The 19320-nt window shown below is 66.6% G+C and overlaps 6 protein-coding genes across 6 annotated transcripts; 2 read left to right on the top strand and 4 right to left on the bottom strand.

The window, feature by feature from the left end:
- Positions 1-804: 804 nt before the first annotated feature.
- Positions 805-3933, bottom strand: FA09DRAFT_336655 (hypothetical protein; the record flags this gene model as incomplete). Its single annotated transcript, XM_025743909.1, has 11 exons — positions 805-1043; positions 1099-1198; positions 1265-1294; positions 1349-1475; positions 1536-1627; positions 1681-1750; positions 1808-2038; positions 2093-2664; positions 2717-3140; positions 3202-3403; positions 3486-3933. The coding sequence occupies 11 exons, from the start codon at positions 3931-3933 to the stop codon at positions 805-807; spliced, it is 2535 nt and encodes an 844-aa protein (XP_025600808.1).
- Positions 3934-4138: 205 nt separating this feature from the next.
- On the top strand, positions 4139-6099 carry FA09DRAFT_189483 (Metallo-dependent phosphatase). The gene is made up of 9 exons (XM_025739383.1): positions 4139-4420; positions 4805-4875; positions 4929-5053; positions 5118-5253; positions 5309-5365; positions 5422-5503; positions 5555-5834; positions 5895-5906; positions 5965-6099. Exons 1-9 carry the CDS (start codon positions 4257-4259, stop codon positions 5974-5976), a joined length of 939 nt encoding a protein of 312 aa, XP_025600807.1. The 5' UTR covers positions 4139-4256; the 3' UTR covers positions 5977-6099.
- On the bottom strand, positions 6064-7826 carry FA09DRAFT_358588 (hypothetical protein). The gene is made up of 5 exons (XM_025744980.1): positions 7641-7826; positions 7155-7548; positions 6954-7067; positions 6832-6895; positions 6064-6782 (listed from the first exon to the last, which is right to left on the bottom strand). The coding sequence occupies exons 2-5, from the start codon at positions 7539-7541 to the stop codon at positions 6202-6204; spliced, it is 1146 nt and encodes a 381-aa protein (XP_025600806.1). The 5' UTR covers positions 7542-7548; positions 7641-7826; the 3' UTR covers positions 6064-6201.
- Positions 7827-8834: 1008 nt separating this feature from the next.
- FA09DRAFT_189428 (hypothetical protein) lies at positions 8835-10000 on the bottom strand. Its single transcript, XM_025739382.1, has 2 exons — positions 9545-10000; positions 8835-9255 (listed from the first exon to the last, which is right to left on the bottom strand). Exons 1-2 carry the CDS (start codon positions 9867-9869, stop codon positions 8948-8950), a joined length of 633 nt encoding a protein of 210 aa, XP_025600805.1. The 5' UTR covers positions 9870-10000; the 3' UTR covers positions 8835-8947.
- FA09DRAFT_189421 (hypothetical protein) lies at positions 9821-12692 on the bottom strand. The gene has a single exon (XM_025739381.1). The coding sequence runs from the start codon at positions 12629-12631 to the stop codon at positions 10133-10135; it is 2499 nt and encodes an 832-aa protein (XP_025600804.1). The 5' UTR covers positions 12632-12692; the 3' UTR covers positions 9821-10132.
- A 457-nt stretch (positions 12693-13149) lies between these two features.
- Positions 13150-18972, top strand: FA09DRAFT_327946 (hypothetical protein). The gene is made up of 7 exons (XM_025741591.1): positions 13150-14750; positions 14807-15009; positions 15068-17589; positions 17646-17784; positions 17838-18357; positions 18416-18743; positions 18797-18972. The coding sequence occupies exons 1-7, from the start codon at positions 13246-13248 to the stop codon at positions 18845-18847; spliced, it is 5268 nt and encodes a 1755-aa protein (XP_025600803.1). The 5' UTR covers positions 13150-13245; the 3' UTR covers positions 18848-18972.
- Positions 18973-19320: the final 348 nt, after the last annotated feature.

Here is a 19320-nt window from a genome sequence, read left to right as displayed (position 1 = left end):
GCCTGCGGCTGGCCGCACCGACGGTCTGGCAGAGCGGCACACGGCGGATGCAGCCTGCAGAAGAACCGAGAGTGCGCCTCCGCGCTCTCGTGTGATGCATGAGCGGCCGGGAGCTCGTCGACTCGGCCGTGCTCGGGCGGCTCCCAGCGCCGTCGCTCGCTCTCGCTGGGGGGCCAGCATGACAATCCGCAAACGCATGGTTTGGCGGCGCTGCGAAGACCGCCGCCGCACTCGACACTCCTCTGCTTGGCTCGTCGGTCCGGCGGCGACCGCTGAGTTGTCTGCGTGCATCTCACGTGGCTTGCGCCGTCGGTCCTCCCGCCCGTGCGTCTCGTGGCCTCGTGGGCGTACCATGCATCTGCGCACTTCGCGCTCCGCTCCCATGCAGGGTGCTGCAGCGTGGCCACGCAGCGCAGCACGGCGCGACGAGTGAGGCGCAAATCGCAATTCAGAATCGAATCGAGCAGCTCGCAGCACGCAAGCTCGAGCGGATGGAGACGAGCTGCGTGCTGCCGCACCGGCGTCGGGAGCAGCGCCCAAGATTTGAGGCTGACCCGCTCTTGCCCTGCTGCACACCAAACAAGCTACGCTCGTGGCTGGCAGCAAGACGCACACGCGCGGGAACGGCTCGGCGCAGCAAGCCGTGGCTCCCGGCGCTCTCACGGCTGCGTGGGCCGAGGACGGAGCGAGATCTGCCTGCACGCCTCGCGCCATGCCGTCGGGCCGCTCGCCAAGAGGGAAGAGAACGCCTAGCAGCTCAAGCGCAAGCGACATCTGGCCGTCTATTCGCCTGCTCTCCGCGCGCTACCGCCCCCGCGACTCCTCCTTGCGGCCGACGAGCATGCTGCCGAAGCGGCGCAGGTCGCCAAAGGCACGCGCCGCTCCGCCGCCCTCGCCGGCGCCACCGCCGCGGTCGGGACTGGCGAAGCCGTGCCGCGCCGGCGGGTTGGGCGGCGTGCTCGTGCCGTCGCCCAGCCCGAACGACAGGAACGGTGTCGGCGTCGTGGCTTGCGCGAACGGCGCGTTGGCCGGCGGGTCCATGTCTGCGTACCGGATCGTCAGCACGGCCAAGGGCGTCAGGCTCGCGCGAGGACGCACCAAGCGACGTGAGGAAGGACGTGTCCGTGAGGTCAGCAGACTGCGATGTGACGGCGACGAACGCGTCCATGAGGGCATTCTGCTCGACACGCCGGACTCCCTGCAGCGGTGAAGCTTGAGCGTCAGCGCCGGCGTAGGCTGTCTCTGTGTGGGCCACGGTACTTACTCTCAGGTCGAGGATCTTTTGAAAGTTTGACTGGACGCAAGAGATGAGCGGCTGAGCGCAAATTCAGCAACGATGGCGACTCACCGATGACCGATCGCCGATCTGCTGGATGTACGCGTCGATGAGAGCCTCTGGGCCGTCGTCGCCGAGGGCGAGGATCTCCAGCAGCGTCTCGAGTCGCTGCGTGCCTTTGCTGACGTAGCGTTGGTATCTGGCGCAGGCCGTGCAGGATCAGCATCGAGCACCGCAGACATGCACCAGCTCTGCTCACGATGCAGCAGCGGCGGTGCTGCCTTCCTCTGCAAGCGAGTAACGCGGCAGCTCCAGCAGAGTGCGCTTGATCTCTCGGATGTCGAGAAGCAGCTGATGGGCGAGGCGTCAGCTTTGTCGAGGGCCAGAGGGCTCTCGAGGCTCACCTGCTGTGCCACATTGCGCTGCAGCGGCTTGAGCTTGACGAGCGTGTGCGTGAAGCGTGCAAGCACGATGCTGCGCGAAGAGCGTGAGCTCAGCTCGCACCGGAGCGGACAGACCCCAGCGACTCACCCGACCACCTTGTCACTCCAGCTGCGCACGTAGCGCTTGTTCTCGAGCTCCTGCCGCACTACGACGGCGACGTGTTCGAGAGCGCCGGCCACGTCGTCGACGTACTGGCTCTTCCCTGACGCCTCGTCGAGCTGGCTCCACGGGATCGGCGGCCGCAGCATCGAGGAGAACGGCGGCTCGATGGCGATCTCAACTTCCCGCGCCAGGTTGGCAATCGCGGCAGAGATGACGCTGGGAACTATGGTCAGCCGAGCAGGACCTCACCGGGTCACAGAGAAGGCTCACCCAACGAATGCCTCCTGCTCGCCCTCCAGATCAACCCCCTCGCGGTACTCTGCGTCAATCTTCTCGCGCAGCTTCTCCTCGAGCTGTGCAGCGGTGACCTTGCAGTAGTCGGCAGTGTTCAGCACACGACAGACGCGCTGTAGCTCCTGCGTGCTGCCGCGGGCGTCGACCGAGCGACGTCCCGTGTCGGTCCGCAGCAGGCCTGGCCGCAGGACCTCGTCGGCATAGGCGCGCAGATAGCGCGCAAAGACGGAACAGAGGTCGCGGAACGGCTGGCGCGTCGAGAGGCGCGCGCACTGCTCCAGCGTGAGGCGGTAGAAGTAGAAGAGCTCGGTGGAGGACGGCAGCACGCTGCTCTCCTCGCCCTTGCCCTCGCCTGAGCCGTCGGCGCCTTCGAGCGAGGCCCGCGGCCCGCTGCGGCGGTACGTCGCGAACATATCGGCGAGCACCTTGTCCTGCGCCTCGACGAAGAGACCGAGGTGCGGATCGAAGGCGGAGGAGAGCGTCGGTCCCGTTGCGCCAGCGAGAGGCGCATCTCCGGACGGCGATGGCGGCGCCGTGAGCTCAGCGAACTGTGACTGAAGTCAGCGCAAGGCCAGAAAAGGACGCAGCAGCCCGACTCACAGGCTTGCTGAACCTGCGGCTCATCGCCGTCTCGAACTCAAGCGTGGCATTCAATGCCTCGAGCAGCGTCTCCACCTTCAGCCTGCTGCCTTCGCGAATGAGCGCACTGCGCACGTCCTCGCGCGTCATCTCGGCAAAGCGGCGCATCAGGACCGTCGCGGCGCGCCAGGAGGGCGGGAAGACAGCTTCGCGCTCCTCGTCGTGCGTCTTGAGGATGCGGCGGAAGTACGCATAGCGCCGCGACACATTGTCTAGCTGGCCAGCTTCGTCTGTCGGCCGGAAGATGCGCCGGTACTCCGCCAGTGCCGTGTTGGTGTACCAGTTGAGGAAAGAGCTGACGACGCCTGGTCCGAGCGCGTCAAGAGCCTGTGCTGCAGAGAGCAGCACAGTGGACTGGTTGGGCGTTTGGGAGGACGATGCGAAGCTGCAAGACACGTCTGCTATCAGCTCGTCTGCATCCATCACGCGGGCCACTGCAGACTCACTTGTTCTCCCATTCGCCGCGGGCCTTCTTCTCGAGCTCTGCACGCAGGCTCTCGACCTCGATCGTGACCCGTCGTAACCGCTCGACGCCCTCATACGACGTCGCAAACGGAGCACGCAGCGACTCGACGGCAGCCAGCGACTCTGCTGCCGCAGCGTAGCGCCCAGCACTCGTGAGCCGCGACAGAGAGGAGACGGCGTTGACTGGAGTGCACCGTCAGCAAGATGCGGCGCATCATGGCCCCTGGCTGTGCCGACCAGGGGGCACCTGACTGCGCCGACTCACCGAGCATCCACAGCCGCTTCAGCGCCGTCATGCTGCCCACGACGTTGCGCTTTGCACGGTCCAGCGCATTGATCTCACGCGTGATCTCGCGCATGGCCGCCTCGCTCTGGCTGGCCTTCTCGCGGATCTGCTCGAGCTGCTGCATGAGCTGCGGCACCGTCTCGGCGTCGCCCTGCCGCCCGTCCTGCAGCGCGGCGGCGCGGGCTCGCAGCGCCCCGATGAGCTCAGCGACCTGAGCGTCTGAGCGCGCAGCCTCATCGTCGAGCGCAGCGGACGCGCCGGCAAGCGTCTCGGGCGTCAGCGCCGCGGCGCTGGGCAGCAGCGTGTTGAGGTAGGCGGTGAGGGAGAAGGACGAGGCGGCCGGCGTCTCGAGCACGCTGGCGATGGAGCGTGCCAGGTGGCTGGGCAGCGCCGAGGGCAGCGGCGCGGCCGCCGGTGTGCTGCCCATGGTGCGTGGAAGGTACCTCGCTGCGCCAAAGTGGGATGCTGCAGCGGAGGCGAATGGAGGTGGGATGGCAAGGGGCGTGACGGTGAGCAGGAGCAGCCCCACGCACAGCTGGCCGGCGCTCCGCGGAGGACCGTGCGGGCGCGAAGCTCTGCATGCGCCGGGCCAGACCAGACGCCGTCCCCCGCCGCCGCGACTTCTGCCAGCGCACCACCACATCCACATAGCGTCTCACCCCTCTCGCTCCTTCTGCAGGCTTTCCAGCTCGCCGTCTCTCCTCTCTCGCTGGCCTCGCCTGCTGCATTACGCTCCTCCGCCGGCGCAGCATGCCGTTCGACCTCGACGCGTGCATCGCGCAGCTGCTGCAGAAGCAGCTGCTCGGCGAGGCCCTGCTGCGCGAGATCTGCGAGAAGACAAAGGAGCTGCTGATGCGCGAGAGCAACGTCGTGCATGTGGCTGCACCCGTGACGGTGGTGGGCGACATCCATGGGTGAGTGTGGCGGCGTGGCCGGGGTGACAGCGGCATGCGCAAGGGCAGTCGGCGAGCAGCAAAGGCGGCCCGTGCCGCCGACCCGTCGTCGCGCATGGCGACTGGCTGTAGATGGACTACCACCGAGCAGCAGATGAAGCTCTGAGCTCCACTTGGCAGCCGGACTGGTCTTGCAGAGGCACCCCCAGGCATCAGAGAGTGGGGGTCACGCGACCACTCAGTGGCGAGGGCTGGCCTCTGTGAACAGCCGGCGTGCGGCTATCTGCTTCTCTTGCAGACCTGTTCCTGGTCGCTGAGCAGGGTCGGAGCAGTATCCGCGCTTGCACTGCCTATGCTCCCCGCAATCTGGAGCAACCCGGCTGGGGCTGACGCCGTCTTCACTAGGCAATTCTACGATCTGATCGAGATCTTCCGGATCGGCGGCTACTGCCCGCATACGAATTACCTCTTCCTCGGTGCGTCGGGCGCTGGCTGCGCTGCGTCTCAGACGCTCATGCGCTCTCTACAGGCGACTACGTTGATCGCGGTCTGTTCAGCGTTGAGACCATCTCGCTCTTGACGTGCCTCAAGCTGCGGTATCCCGACCGCGTGCAGCTCATCCGTGGCAACCACGAGAGCCGGGCCGTCACACAGGTCAGTCTCGCTACAGCGTTCAGCGGCAGTGCGCGTGGCAGAGACTCATCCGGGCGGCCGGCAGACGTACGGCTTCTACACCGAGTGCACGCGCAAGTACGGCTCGGCCAATGTGTGGCACTACTTCACCGACATGTTCGACTTCCTCACGCTCTCCGTCGTCATCGACGACCGGATATTCTGCGTGCACGGCGGAAAGTGTTGGGGATGCGGCGCTGGTGTCTCGCCGCTGCTGACCATTGCGGTGTTACTCAGGCCTCTCGCCGTCCGTCCACTACATCGACCAGGTCAAGATCATCGACCGCTTCCGAGGTGCGTCTGGCCTAGGAGAACTGCGCTTAGCGGATGGCTGAACGACTCTCCCGCAGAGATCCCGCACGAGGGACCCATGGCCGATCTTGTCTGGTCAGATCCGGATCCTGACAAGGAGGAGTTCGCAATATCGCCACGGTGCGTGCCTCTCACGCTCCGTCTCGCACTCGCAGCTCACAGTCTCTGCAGAGGTGCCGGGTACACCTTCGGCGCGTCGGTCGTGCGGCACTTCCTGGAGCGCAACAACATGTCGCACATCCTGCGCGCGCACCAGCTCTGCATGGAGGGCTTCTCCGTGCTGTACGACGACCAGCTCTCGACGGTGTGGAGCGCGCCCAACTACTGCTACCGCTGCGGCAACATGGCGAGCATCCTCGAGGTCGGGCCGAACGGCACGAAGCACTTCAACACGTTTGAGGCGGCGCCGGAGAACGAGCGCGACGGCCCGGCGCAGGCCGCACAACCAAAAGTGAGTGCCGCTGGCATTCCTCGGCGGCCCGCACTGACGCTGATGCTCCCGCCACTCCAGCCACAAGTAGAGGTGCGACTCGTGCTGCACCGGCCCGCGGTCCCGCCTCACTGACGCTCTCCCCCTACAGTACTTCTTGTGACGACCCAAGACGGAGACATCGGGCAGACGTATGCTGCGCACAGCCCGCACATTCATACCCCGCGTTCAGCGCCAGACGAATGCGCACATTTACAGACCACGGTGACGTTGAGCCGCGAGACAGACGATCCTGGCGCGATGGCTTTCTGGCTCCCAAACGAGCCGACGAGTCGAGCTGCTCGGTTGTGTGCCGGCGCAGGTGTCGCGCCGTCAGCTGCCCTTGACCTTAAGGCTTGGCGTCGGCTTGATGGCCTGGCCCGGCGCGCGTGAGAGAACACTCGCGCTCGTGACGCCGCTCGCGCTCCCACTCCTCGTACCGGCGCTGACGAGCCTGGCGGCGCAAAGCCCGCTCTTCTGCCTCGTGAGCTTCCTGGATCTTCGCCTCCGCTTCCTGCGCAGCTGCAGAGCGTGACGCCGCGCCGCGGATGCTCAGCGAGAGGCCGCTGGCGCTCGCTCGCGCCTGGCGCTCCTCGGCAAGACGCACGGCCGAGACTTTGAGCGGCTCGAGGCTGGCCGTGGAGCCCTCTTGCTCAACGTAGGCCGAGCGTGCTGTGAGGTTCTGGTCGGCGTCGCTCGCCGATGCGTCGTTCTCCTTGCGTGTGGAAGACGCCGTCTTCCGAGATGAGCTGTTGGTGGAGCGCTGGCCTTTGCGCTTCGGGTTGTCCTCGACGCCGACCGCATAGGGCCAGTACTCGCGCGAGGCTATACTAGTCCGGGTGACCAGCGGCGGCGGAGGAAAGACGCATGCCGCAGCAGCCTCGTCGGCAGGACGCAGCACGACCTGGGGAAGGGGACAGCTGACTCGCGCTGCGGGACATCAGCACGTGAAGTTTCTGGTGACACCTTGAATGCTCACTGAGCGACGACAGTCCATGGTCGAGGAGAAGCACGCGATACTCGAACGTAAAGATCACGTTTTCCTGCATATGCTGCGCTCAGCAATCAGAATGGCGGCTCACTCGTTGCCGCGGCACGCACCAGCTCGGAGCGGCTGTGTTCCTGGTCCTGCAGAGAAGCGACATGCACGACGATCGTCGGCTGTGCAGTCTGCTGCAAGGCTCGAGCCAGCAAGTTGCCGTCTCGAATGAAGATCTATGATGGTGAGAGTGATCAGCAGACAGCGCGAGTCCGCGCGGTCGTCGCCTGTCCTGCAGCCCGATTGGTCCTCCATCGACTCACCTTCTCGCCCCACTCTCTGTCATCGCGCGGCCGCGTCTCGGGCTGGCAGTTGAAGCGCAGCGGACGCAGCCCACCGGAGCAGCGAATCTCGACGGCGATGCCCATGCGGCTGCCATCCAGCGCGCCATACGAGCCTCGCAGGTTGAGGGTGAAGCGCGCATCGTGCTCGCTGCCAATGTAGGCGAGCACGTGGCCGTGCGAGTGCGGGTGTCGTAGCGACCCGCTGCTCAGTGCGGCCGAGATGCCGCCTTCTGACAAGTGCGACGTCGTGGCCTCGACAGGTCTGTGCAGCGGCTGCGAGTTCCTACCTACGTCCTGGCCGAAGTCATCGAGCCAGCAGGCGAGGAACGGGGCGCCCTCGCCATCGCGCAGACGTACGATGGGCATGCTGTGGCTACTTCCGTGTGAGCGCGTTGCGCTGAGGCTGACAGGAATAGAACTCCTTCACCGAGCTTGTATTGATGACTGCCAGAGGCGAGCACTCACAAGATCTGACTCCTCTGCAAGGTCTGAACGGCCAGAGCCCGGCGTGTGCGCTGGCGGACAGTTCCGCGCTCTTCAGCGGCCGCACCGCGCAGCTGGCCGCAGCGAAGGTGCAGGCGAGCTGACGAGGGTGCGCTGCGTGCCAGGCAGATGAGTGGCGGTGAGAACGAGGCTTCTGCTGTCTGCGAGGGTGTGAGAGTTGAGAGAGAGGCGGCGGCTGCGCTGCGGCCCCTGAGCGATGCCCAGATTGGGCGAGCAAGGCGCGACACGCCGCCGCCGCGTCGCGTGTCGTATCTTCAAGGGGCTCGCCGCAGCAGTAAGAGTGCCCCGCACGGCAACGATTTCTCTCCCTTCTGCAGCACAGGACGTGCTCGCGCTCGCGCAGGCTCGCCACTGAGAGTCACGACGGTGTATGCAGAGCGTCTCGCTCTTCTCGCAATGCACACAGCCAAGCCCTCTGTCACGCCGACATGGCAGCCGGCGAACGCTCAGCCTCAGGCGCCCTCTCACAACGCAACGACATCTGCAGCTCGGTACCATCAAGTATAGCTGCTCAAATCAGTTTTGCATTGCTGCTCTTGCACAAGGCGCGCGCCTAGCTGCTCGTCAGTCCGATCTTTGCGCGGCGGCGGTGCGGGAAGCTGCGCCGCGTATGCTGAGCGACGGAGCTGCGTCGCTCGTGCGCCACCTGCGCTGCTCGGCAAGGCGCACGGCCGGGGCCTTGGGCGCGTGAGGGCCGGAGAGATCTTGCATTCGCTCGTCGGACGGCGACCTGCCTCTTCTTGGGCGCTCGACGTGCTTTGAGGGAGCGTGGCGCTCCTCGCGCGCGCCAAACCACGTTGTGGGCGAGTCTGGGCCTTCGCGCGTTCCTTTCGCATCGCTCATGTCGCTGCCGACAACGACGGCAAAGGCCCAGTCGAGCTGCCGCTGCGCAATTTTGCGGACCCTGCGTGCCTCTGGAGGAAACACGGCAGGCGCATCCGTCTCCTCAGCTGGACGCAGGACGACCGCTGGGAGAGGGCACGACACTCGTGCTGGCGCTCCATCAGCAGCTGCCTGGAGGATCTCTGAGCTTGGACACTGACCTAGCGAGCTCAGCTCCTCGTCGACGGCAACCAAGCAGAATTCAAACACGAACACTACATTCTCCTGCGCAGGCGGCCCTCGGTCAGCGCTCCGCTATCCTGTCATCTTCAGCAAGCTCACCAGCTCAATGCTGCAGTGGTCTTGGTCGTCCAGCGCCGCGACCTGCACCTTGAGCGTCGGCTTGTCGCTACGTCGCATTGCATCTTTGAAAGCCTCGGCATTCTTCAGATTGACCTTCGGCGCAGCAGTGAGCACGCATCTGGCGATGCAGCCTTTCGGCCTCTGAGCTTCGTGGACACGCAGACGCACCCTCTGGCACCATTCGGCGCCGTCGCGCATGCGTGGACCGGGCGGACAGTTGAAGCGCAGCGCCCTTTTGGACGAGCCGTATTTGACTCTGACTGCGAGGCCTCTTTGGCCGACGTCGAGGGCGCGCCACGATCCTTGCAAGTTGATGCTGTACTGCGCACTGAGATCCACGCCGACAAATGCGCGTACGTCGGCGTACGCGTGCGGCCTGGCCCGCGAGCCGCTACACAGAAGCGCGTCGGCAGCGCTCTCTGTCAGGTGCGGCACGTCGCTCGTCATGTGCTTATGCACTCCCAGCGGCCGCGTGTCCTTGCTGGCAACGTCGAGCCAGCAGGCGACATATGGCGCCTCCGCGCCGTCATGGAGACACACGACTGGCATGTCTCGCCGAGTGAAGCAAGGCGCGCTGCGCAAGGAACAGAGTATGAGGCAGCATTCGAGGCGCTTAACAGACGGACGTAGCCAGCGCAAAGCAAGGGAACCAGTCACGAGACAGCACGCGCAGCACTCACGAGCCTTGTCTGTGGGAGGCCCAAACGCCTGCAGCCCGGCGCAGTGCGACGGTGGACAGCGCGGCGCGCGCGCGCTCGGGGTGCGCGGCGCACGCAGCTGCGGCGAAGGTCGCAAGAGCAGAGAGGAGCGTGACGAGCGGATCAACGGCGGCCAGCGCACGAGGAAAGTAAGGCGCAAGCGGCGGGAGCAGGGCGGCGACGGGAGAGGGTGTGAGGGTCGAGAGACAGGCACCGGTCGCCCTTGGCCCCTGAGCTGCGAGTGCCAAATCGAGCGAAGAGAGCACGACACGCGCCGCGGCGCGCCGCGTGAGCAACACCCGACCATGGCGCGCGCGCGTTACAGGGTGCCCACGTTCCTCAGAGACCTTTCTCTCTCTGCCCTTCAGAGCGAAGCCAAGGTTCAGAGACTGCCCGGACTCTGGCGGCATCATCACAGACAGACAAGATCAACCCCAAAGGGGCAAGGCGACAGCCTGCCCGCGCGTTCGCCGGCGAATGCTCTCTGTCACGACGCCCGGCGTGAGGCTCAATACAGCGCAGCAAGAGGTGCCGCAGGAATGTCATTGGTAGATGGTGAGATCTGTCCAGCTACGCTGCTTTCACACACGGCAGGTCCGGCTGCGCCTCAGTCGCGTCACCGCTTGACAGCGCAGCGAAGTCCCGCGACAGGCCCAAGTCGAGACAGACGCCGCGAAGCGCCTCCTCGACGAGCTCGCTGCGCTGTTCCGCAGACATGCTCGAAAGCTCGTGAGCTGCCGCCGTGTCGTCGCAGCGGTCCTTGACCGTCTGTCGCACGATGAGCTCATCGAGCAGCGAGAAGGGCTCCGCCATGACCTCTTGCACGCTCGGTGCCGGTACCGTGAAGCGCTGCTGCACACTGCCTTCAGATGCTCCCTCCTCGGAATAGCCCGTCGTGTCAGACAAAGCTCCTTCCTCGCTTCCGACGGAGTCCAGCACGGCCTCATGTGCATCGCCCAGCGAGGAGTTGCCGGACCAGAAGTGGTAGGCGTAGGCGCGGCGGATCTCGTCCTTGCAGGTCTTGGCGACAGCGACGTGCCATGCCTGATGCATCTGCAGGACCGCGCGTGCCAGCGCAAAGTCGCACGAGAGCAGCGCAGCTCGCAGCGCGGCGAGGAGCATGTTCGGCTTGCTGTACATGCTGTGCCGCTTAGCGTTGCCGCGAGTAAGCTCGAAGTGCGAGGCGGCCAGGGCGCGGACGACCCCGCGCAGCGTAGAGAAGGGACGCAGAGCAGCGGCCGAGGCTGGCGCAGCCGGCAGGAAGGCGGCGAGCGTGGGCGTCGTGCCGGGAGAGGCCAAGGCGAGACGCTCGTAGACGCGGAAGACAGCGATGCACAGCGGCCAGTCGAGAGACGTGCGCTGCTGCGACGACCGAGTGGTAGCGCCCGTCGTCGGGCGAGGCGTGAGCGCGCGATCGAGCAGCTGCACTAGCAGCGAGGCAGCCTCGTGCGTGCGCCCGCAGCTTGCCTCGAAGGAGATGACCAGGCCACCGAGCCTCGAGGAGATGCCGATCCCGTCGGACACGGCTGCATCGAGGACGGCGCGCATCGCAAGCGTGCGGGCGTGGGCGACAGGCACAACGTCCTCTTGCTCGGCATCGCGCGCTACTTGCTCTTCGGTCTCGTCCTCCATCTCTCTTGGCCGCGGTCTCCAGCCAGTGAAGCGAGGCATCAAGGCCGGGCCCGTGCATGCGCGCGCAAAAGCCTCATACGGTGCCGAGTCTGGCGGCGCTCCGCTCGTCTTTGCTAGCGCTCGATAGCGCTCGAGCCAGACCTTCGCGCCACTCAAGTCGCCCGACTGCGCCCGTGCTGCGATCAGCGAAACCCAGATGCGGGGAGACGACGACCATCCGGCTATTGTGATCTCGTCTGGAGCGCTCAGAGAGTTCTTCGACTGCGCCGCCGCTGGGAAGCGCGCGATGGCGATTGGTGCGAGGTACCGTGATCGGTCGTTGGCGCGGCAACTCCACCAGGCAAGCAGCGCTTCGCCGCGCCATGGCACCTGTGCGCGGCCGTACGCCAGCACTGCCTGCTCGACCGCATCGAGACCGAAGCAGCCGCGATCCAGCCTCTCGCCAGGCATGCTGTAGCTCTCCTCTCGGCCGCGAGCGATAGCGCCGCCTGCCGCGCGGAGCTGAGCATCGACGAAGGCCTCGATCTTGTCAGTACGCAGCAACGGTGTTGCGATCTCGATGAGGAGCGCCGCGATGCGCGAAGAGGGCATGAAGCCCAGTTGCAGCAGTGCGTCGTAGAGTGCAGCAATGGCAAACATCGACTGATGCTCGCGTCCGAGGGCAGAGAAGTCGAGTTGCTCCGGCAGGTGGCTCGGCTGCCACGACGCCCGGGTGGCGACAGCGCCCCGGCATATGGGCCGCTTGGCCTGCGCCGCGATTGAGAGGATCATGGCCTCGATCGCAGCTGGCCTGAGCAGGCCCTCTGCACCGAGCAGATCGTCCAGCGCGGACAAGTTGCGCCGAGCATCCGACGCAAGATGCTGAAGCCGTGGGACGCTTATTCGCTGCAGAGCAGTCTCGAAGAGATGCATCGCCTCTAGCACCCGGCCGCCTGAGATGAGGCGGAGCAGGTGCTCAGTCGAGAGGCGCGACGACGAGGCTGCGTCGCGCTGCACGGACAGTTGCGGCTTTGCGACAGCCAGCCGCGGCTGCAAGGCTGAGTCTGCCAGCCGCTCCCAGTGATACGAGGTCGAGACGAGCGGCTGCGACTCCTCGTGTGGCTGTGCCCAGGCCCGCGCCAGGGCGCGATGCGCCTCGCTCGAGGCGGCCGAGTCGCGGACAGCGCGGCGGCTCCAGTCCCACGACTCGACGAGCACGTCGTGGAAGAGCAGAGGTGCGGTATCGAATGCAGCAGAGCTCGGGCCGGCCGCAGAGAGTGATGCGTACGAGCGAGGCGACGGCATCTGGCGCGCCGGCGAGGCTCGGCGGCGCGGTGCTGGTGCCGGCGGGAGCAGCACGGCGCGGGCGGCGGCGAAGAAGGCAGCATGCGACGAGGCTGCGCGCGCACTGCGGCGCAGGAGCGCTGCCGAAGCGCCTCCTGCCGCCGTGGCGGCCATGTCGAGAGATGGACGGAAGGGGTGTGTGGTGAGTGGAGAGAGCAGAGAGCTCGAGGTCCGCGTCAGAGAGGCAGCGCGAGAAGCTCTGCGCTGCCAAAGCCGCGGCTCATCCTCGCGGCGGCCGCTGTCACGTGAGCGGGGCACGGCTCAGGGGCTGGACGCGCCGGGCGGCGCGCGTTGATGATGCGGCGGTGCGGCCGGCGGGCTGTGATGATGCTTGGGGGTGTGCGTTGCGGCCGACACTGGCGCAGTGCCTGCAGCGGCCGCAAGCGCGCCAGCCCCTCTGGCGGGTCCGCGCGCGAGGTGTGAGAGCGAGGCAGCCGCAGACAGAGAGGGCCGGCGAGCAGCGCTTCGTGCTTGCTTTGAGGGGCGTGCTGGGGCAGGGTGCAGCACAGCCAAAGATGAAGCAGGAGCGCAGTCGAGTCAAGCAGAGCCGCAGCTTTGTCGCCGAGCCGCGCATCCAGTGCGCGCGCTTGGCTTGCAGTGCGCGCAGCCAGCTCCGCAGCTCCACCTTTCACTTCTCACCTCTCATCCCATCTCCCATCACCGCAGCGCAACGCATCCAGGCCATCCCGTCCAGGCCTCTGCGGCACTCCTTCCAAGAGCCGCCCGCCATGGAGCCGGCCAAGAGCACGCCGCCGCCGGCCGCGTCGGCCAATGCGCGCAACCCGTTCGGCTACCAGACCCGCCTGCTCGAGCGCTCCGCCTCGCGCAGCAACTCGTCCTTCTCCCTCGCAAACGGCGCCGCAGATGGCGCCGGCTCGGGCTCGCCGGCGCCACGCCTGCCGGGCGCCACCGGCCTCGTGCACTCGGGCTCGGTGCGCCGCTACCCTGCGCCGCACCGGCATACGGGCTCGCTCGACCCCGCCCGTGCCGCCGAGCTGATGCACGGCCGCAGCGGCGGCGCCTCGCCGACACATGCCACGCACGCCGAGGGCCACTTCGGCTCCAACGGCAGCCTGGCGAGCTCCAGCTCCAGCTCGTCGCCTGCTGCGGCGCGCTCGCCGCGGCTCGGCAGCTCGTCGACGTTCTCTACGCCGGCGTCGGCGCGCATCAACCGCCACCTCTCCATGCCGCCGGCGCCGCGAGAGGACCCGTCGACGCCGACTGCCGTCTCGCGCCGGCCGCCGTCGCCGACCAAGGCCAGCAGTCCTTTCGCCCGCCCGGCGAGCCCCACCAAGTACGAGCGCCCGGCGTCGCCCTACAAGAGCAGCCTGGTGTCTCCCTCTTCGCCCGGCAAGGCCGACTCGTCGTGGGTCAACTCGAGTCCCTCGACGCCCAGCGGCTCCTTCTGGTCGCAGGCGGCGTCGAACAGCACCGCGCCCTCCTCGCATGCGCCCTCGGCCATCCATCTCGGAGGCGTCAGCGATCTGAAGCGCAGCAGCGTCGGCGCGCTGCAGATGATGCGCGACTTCACCACGCGCGCAGACAGCGTGACCAGTCCGGACGGCCCGGGCCACACGCGCATGACTGTGGGCCCGCGCAGCGGTGGCGCGATGCGCGCAGAGAAGGGCCTTGGCTTCACGCCCGAGGAGCGCGCCACTGCCTCCTACGACGAGGGCTTTGTGAAGCCCGCTCGGCCAGGGCGCATGGAGAGCGAGGACCAGAACGCAGGTGAGATCGTGCTGCCGGGCATCACGACGGGCGCAGAGGACGTTGCCGGCCTGCAGGGGCGCATCCGCCTGGCGCGTGCCGGCGGCGCGGGCTCAGCGGCGCTCGGCCGTCCCGCTGCGACAAGCAGCCTGCCGTTCAGCGCGGCGAGCAAGTGGATGGACACACAGCGCCACCTGCTGCAGGCGTACGAGTACCTGTGTCACTGCGGCGAGGCCAAGCAGTGGCTCGAGCACTGCGTCGGCGAGGAGCTGGGCGACGTCGTCGACATGGAGAACGAGATGCGCGACGGCATCATCCTCGCCAAGCTGGCGCGCACCTTCGAGCCGGAGTGCGTGCCGCGCATCTTCACGCACCCCAAGCTGCAGTACCGCCACACGGACAACACCAACTACTTCTTCCGCTTCTGCAACAAGGTCGAGCTGCCGATCAGCTTCCAGTTCGAGCTCACGGACCTGTACGAGAAGAAGAACTTTCCCAAGGTCGTCTACTGCATCCACGCGCTCTCGTGAGTAGTGAGACAGCACTGCGCCGCGCGCATCGCTGACCCTCGTCGCGCCGCAGGCACATTCTCGCGCGGCAAGGGCGCGCGCTGAAAGTCGGCAACCTCGTGGGCAACCTGCAGTTCACCGATGACCAGCTGCAGCAGACGCAGCGCGGTCTCGACGCAGCGGGCATTGCAATGCCCAAGTTCGGCGCGCTGGGCAAGACGCTCGCCAAGGAGATGAACGTCGAGCCGGAGCCGGAGCCGGAGTCCGAAGAAGAGCGTGAGTCCGCGAGCGTGCTCGACTCAGACCCGGCGTTCGCTGACGCGCGCTTTCTCAGGCATCGACCGCGAGCTGGCCGAGAATCTCTCTTCCGTGCTCGTCGCACAGACCGCAGTGCGCGGACTGCTCGCGCGCAAGGCCTTCGCGCGCATGCGGGCAGACGCAGCTGAGCGGCGGCGCGCCGAGGAGGAGCGCCGGCGGCAGGCCGAAGAGCGAAGGCGCCTCGAGGAGGAGCGACAGCGCGCAGAAGAGGCGCGCCTCGCTGCTCTTGCCGAAGAGGAGCGGCAACGCAAGGCCGAGGCGGAGCGCCGGCGGCAGGAGGAGGAGCGCCGTCTCGCAGAGGAGGCGCGCATTGCGGAGGAGCGGAGGAAGGCCGAGGAGAAGCGCCTGCTCGACGCCTGGGCGCCCAAGGTGCAGGCACAGGTGCGCGCGGCGCTCGTGCGCAAGCGCCACGACCGCAAGGTCGCCGAGCTGAACACCAGCACGCGCAACTTCATCGGCCTCCAGGCGCGCATCCGCGGCGTGCTGCTGCGCAAGAACTTCTACAAGGACATCAGCGCGCTCGACGTGCACGAGGTCAGCGTGACTGCCATGCAGGCGCAGGTCCGCGGCGTTCTCGCGCGCCTGGCGTACCAAGAGCGCATCTTTGGGCTGGGCGACGCGACCGAGGCCGTCATCAAGCTGCAGGCCGCCTGTCGCGCCACGCTCGCCCGGAGACGGCTGCTCGGCAAGATCCGGTCGCTGCGCGAGTCCACAGACAGCATCGTGGCCGTGCAGGCGCAGGTGCGTGGCCTGCTGGCGCGCCGTACGCGCGTCAAGATGGCCTCGGCGCTGCAGAAGGTCGAGGTGCACCGCTCCGTCGGCGGCCTGCAGTCCTTTGCGCGCGCAGCGCTGGCGCGGAGGAAGCACCAGGAGCAGCGCAAGGAGCTCAACTTCGTCACGCCCGACGTCGTTGGCGTGCAGTCGCAGATCCGCGGCGTGCTGGCCCGGCGCGAGCACGAGTGGTGGCGCGGGCACATCCTCTCCAGCGAGCCGGTTGCCGTGCACCTGCAGTCTCTCGTGCGCGGTCTGCTCGCTCGCCGCAAGTTCTGGTCGAAGCTGCGGCACTATCATGATCACATGGAGAAGGTCGTCAAGATTCAGAGCCTCTTCCGCGGCAAGCAGCAGGGCGAGCAGTACCGCAGCCTCACAATGGGCAAGAACGTGCCCGTCTCGACGATCAAGAACTTCGGCCACCTGCTCAACGACAGCGACCACGACTTTGAGGACGAGATCGAGGTCGAGCGCCTGCGCAAGCTCGTCGTGCGCAGCATCCGTGAGAACCGGACGCTCGAGAACGATGTCTCGGAGCTCGACACGAAGATTGCGCTGCTGGTCAAGAACAAGATCGGCATCGAGGAGCTCATCAAGGCGAAGAACGAGCGCGGCCTGCTCGGCCAGCGTGACGCGGCGGCGAACCTGCAGCGCCGCAACTCGGTGCTCACTGCCGCCGGCGACCCCTTCGCCGAGCAGACGCTCGACCGCTCCGCCCGGCGGAAGCTCGAGCTGTACCAGGAGCTCTTCTACTCATTGCAGACCCGGCCCGAGTATCTGGCGCGTCTCTGCGCTCGCGTCGGGAAGATGGAGATCTCCGACCGGCAGCGGAAACAGGTCGAGAAGATCGTGCTCACGCTCTTTGGCTACGCGCAGAAGGCGCGCGAGGAGTACCTGCTGCTGAAGCTCTTCCAGCGCTGCGTCGCCGAGGAGCTCCAGCTGGTCTCGGGCGTGCAGGACTTCATGCGTGGCAACGCGCAGTTCATCAAGCTCGTGCTGCAGTACAACCGCGGCGCCAAGGAGCGCAAGTACCTGCGCGACCTGCTCGCGCCGCTTGTGCAGGGCATCGTCGACGACGATGCGCTCGATCTCGAGACGGATCCGTGTACGATCTACCGCGGCTGCATCAACCGCGAGGAGATGGAGACGGGCCAGGCGAGCCGGCGCCCGCTCGACGTCACCTTCCACGAGGCGCTGGCCGACCCAGAGGCGCGCACAGCGTTCATTCAGCACCTGCAGTTCCTGCGCGGCACCACCGAGGCGTTCCTCTCGGCCATCATCGGCTCGACGAAGCGCATGCCGTTTGGCATCCGCTACATTGCGCGCGAGGTCTTCCGCGGCCTGCAGGAGAAGTTTCCAAACGAGGCCGAGGACACGCTCATCAAGGTCGTCGGCCACCTCGTCTACTACCGCTACCTCAACCCCGCGATCGTGGCGCCCGAGGGCTTCGATGTCATCGAGACCCTTGTCGGGCCCGTGCAGCGCAAGAACCTGGCCGAGGTGTCGAAGATGCTCACGCAGGTCGCTGCGGGCCGGCTCTTCTCCGAGGACAACCCGTACCTGCAGCCGCTCAACGAGTACGTCTCACAGGCGTCGGAGCGCTTTGTCAAGTGGCTGCACACCGTGGTGGACGTGCAGGATGCCGAGCTGCAGTTCTCGGCCGACGAGTTCCTCGACCACACCGTCGCGCAGAAGCCGGTGATTTACATCTCGCCAAACGAGATCTACTCGATGCACCTGCTCGTTGCGCAGCAGATCGACCACCTCGTGAGTGCGAACGGTCTCTATTTGCTGCTTCTGTGCTCACCTGACTGCGATCACAGGCTCCGCGACCAGAAGACCCGCTGCGCGGTGTCCTCACCGAGCTCGGCGCTCCGCCCGTCTCGAACACCCAGGAGCTCAACACTGCGCGCGACAGCGAAGTCACGCTCGAGCTCGTCTCGCGTGCGACGAACCTCGTTGGTGAGTGGCGCAGCTGCGTCCCGCCTTGTGCTTGCATCTGACGCCTTGCGCAGACCCCGAGGCCGAGACCAAGGCTCTATTCGTCGAGTCGAAGCGCCTCGTGCTCTCGCTGCTCAAGGTGCAGTCCGGCAAGACGCTGCTCGACGTCTTTGTTGCGCCGGTGACGGACGCCGACGAGCTCGCGTGGGAGGAGCTCGTCTCGCTCGAGGTGGCCGGCGACCGGGCTCGCATGCGCGGGCAGCGGCCGCCAGGTCCGAACGAGGTGCGGAGCCCGCGGCTGGAGGACGTGCGTCGCCTGTCGTTTGCCGAGCTCAAGGCACGCACGCTCGAGAACATGCTGCAGCTCGAAAAGCTCGGCAAGGTGTCGCGCAGCAACGGCTACCAGGAGATGCTGTCGGCGCTGGCCGTCGACATCCGCAACAAGCACCGCAAGCGGATACAGCGCCACAACGAGAAGACGGCGATGGCCGTGACGCTGACGAACCTGGGCGAGAAGAAGTCGTACCTCGAGGAGCAGATCAACTCCTACCACGCCTACATCGATGCGAGCATGCAGACGATGCAGAAGAAGGGGTGAGTGTTGTCTCAGCGTGGTGCGAGTGCCGCCTCTGACCCCCTTCGCCCCTCACAGCAAGAAGAAGTTCGTGCTGCCCTTCACACAGCAGTACTTCCACATGCGCAGCCTCAAGGCGAGCGGCAAGGTGCCCAAGTTCGGCTCGTACAAGTACACGGCGCAGCGGCTGTTCGAGAAGGGCGTGCTGCTCTCCGTCGAGCAGTTCAGCCAGAAGCAGTACGACCAGATCAACCTCACCATCAGCAGCGACGAGCCGGGCCTCTTCACCGTCACCGCCTCGGTGCTCGGCGTCGTCGGCGGCACGGAGGATCTGCGCATCGAGGACCTGCTCTCGGCGCAGTTCAGCAATGTCTCGGTGCTCACGCTCATGGACGGCATGGCCAAGGTGCGTCTGCCCGTGCGCGTGCTGATGAGCGTCCTCTGACGTACCCTCTGCAGGTCAAGCTGCCGCTCCTCATCAACCTCATCAACACCAAGTTTTACGCCTGACCCGACTGACCGCCCCATGCCCACCCTCTCACGTGTCCCGGCCGCCGCGCTGTGTCTTGCATTCTCACCTCCGTTCCCGTCTCGCTGTGGATGCCGCCCGTTGCAATATGTAGCCGATGCCGGACCGTGTCGGGTGTGCAGACGCAACGAGCGCCAGGCGAGGCCAGCGCGATGCCGCCAGAGCCTTCTCTCGGAGCCGGCGACGGCACAGCGGCTTCCACGGCCGCCGAGAGAAGCTGCGCTGGTGCGGGGTCGTTGCGCCCGCTGCGGCGGCTGCCAGCGGGTACAGAGCGGTCCTGCCGCGCTAGCCGCAGCCACATCTCTTCGCAACGGCCTTGGCGTGAGGGGTGCCAAGCGGCGCACCAGGCGTGGGAGCAAGCGCAGGTCGGCCGGCAGCGAGCACCGCTGGCCCGATCAGTTGCAGCACCGCCGAGGTGCCATGCGGCGCAGATGACGCGCATGCCGCGCCGAGA

This window comes from Tilletiopsis washingtonensis (genome assembly GCF_003144115.1).
Source record: "Tilletiopsis washingtonensis strain MCA 4186 unplaced genomic scaffold FA09scaffold_3, whole genome shotgun sequence".
Lineage (NCBI taxonomy): Eukaryota > Fungi > Basidiomycota > Exobasidiomycetes > Entylomatales > Tilletiopsis > Tilletiopsis washingtonensis.
Note: the sequence above shows the minus strand (reverse complement) of the source record. Positions and strands in the feature narration are given on the sequence as shown.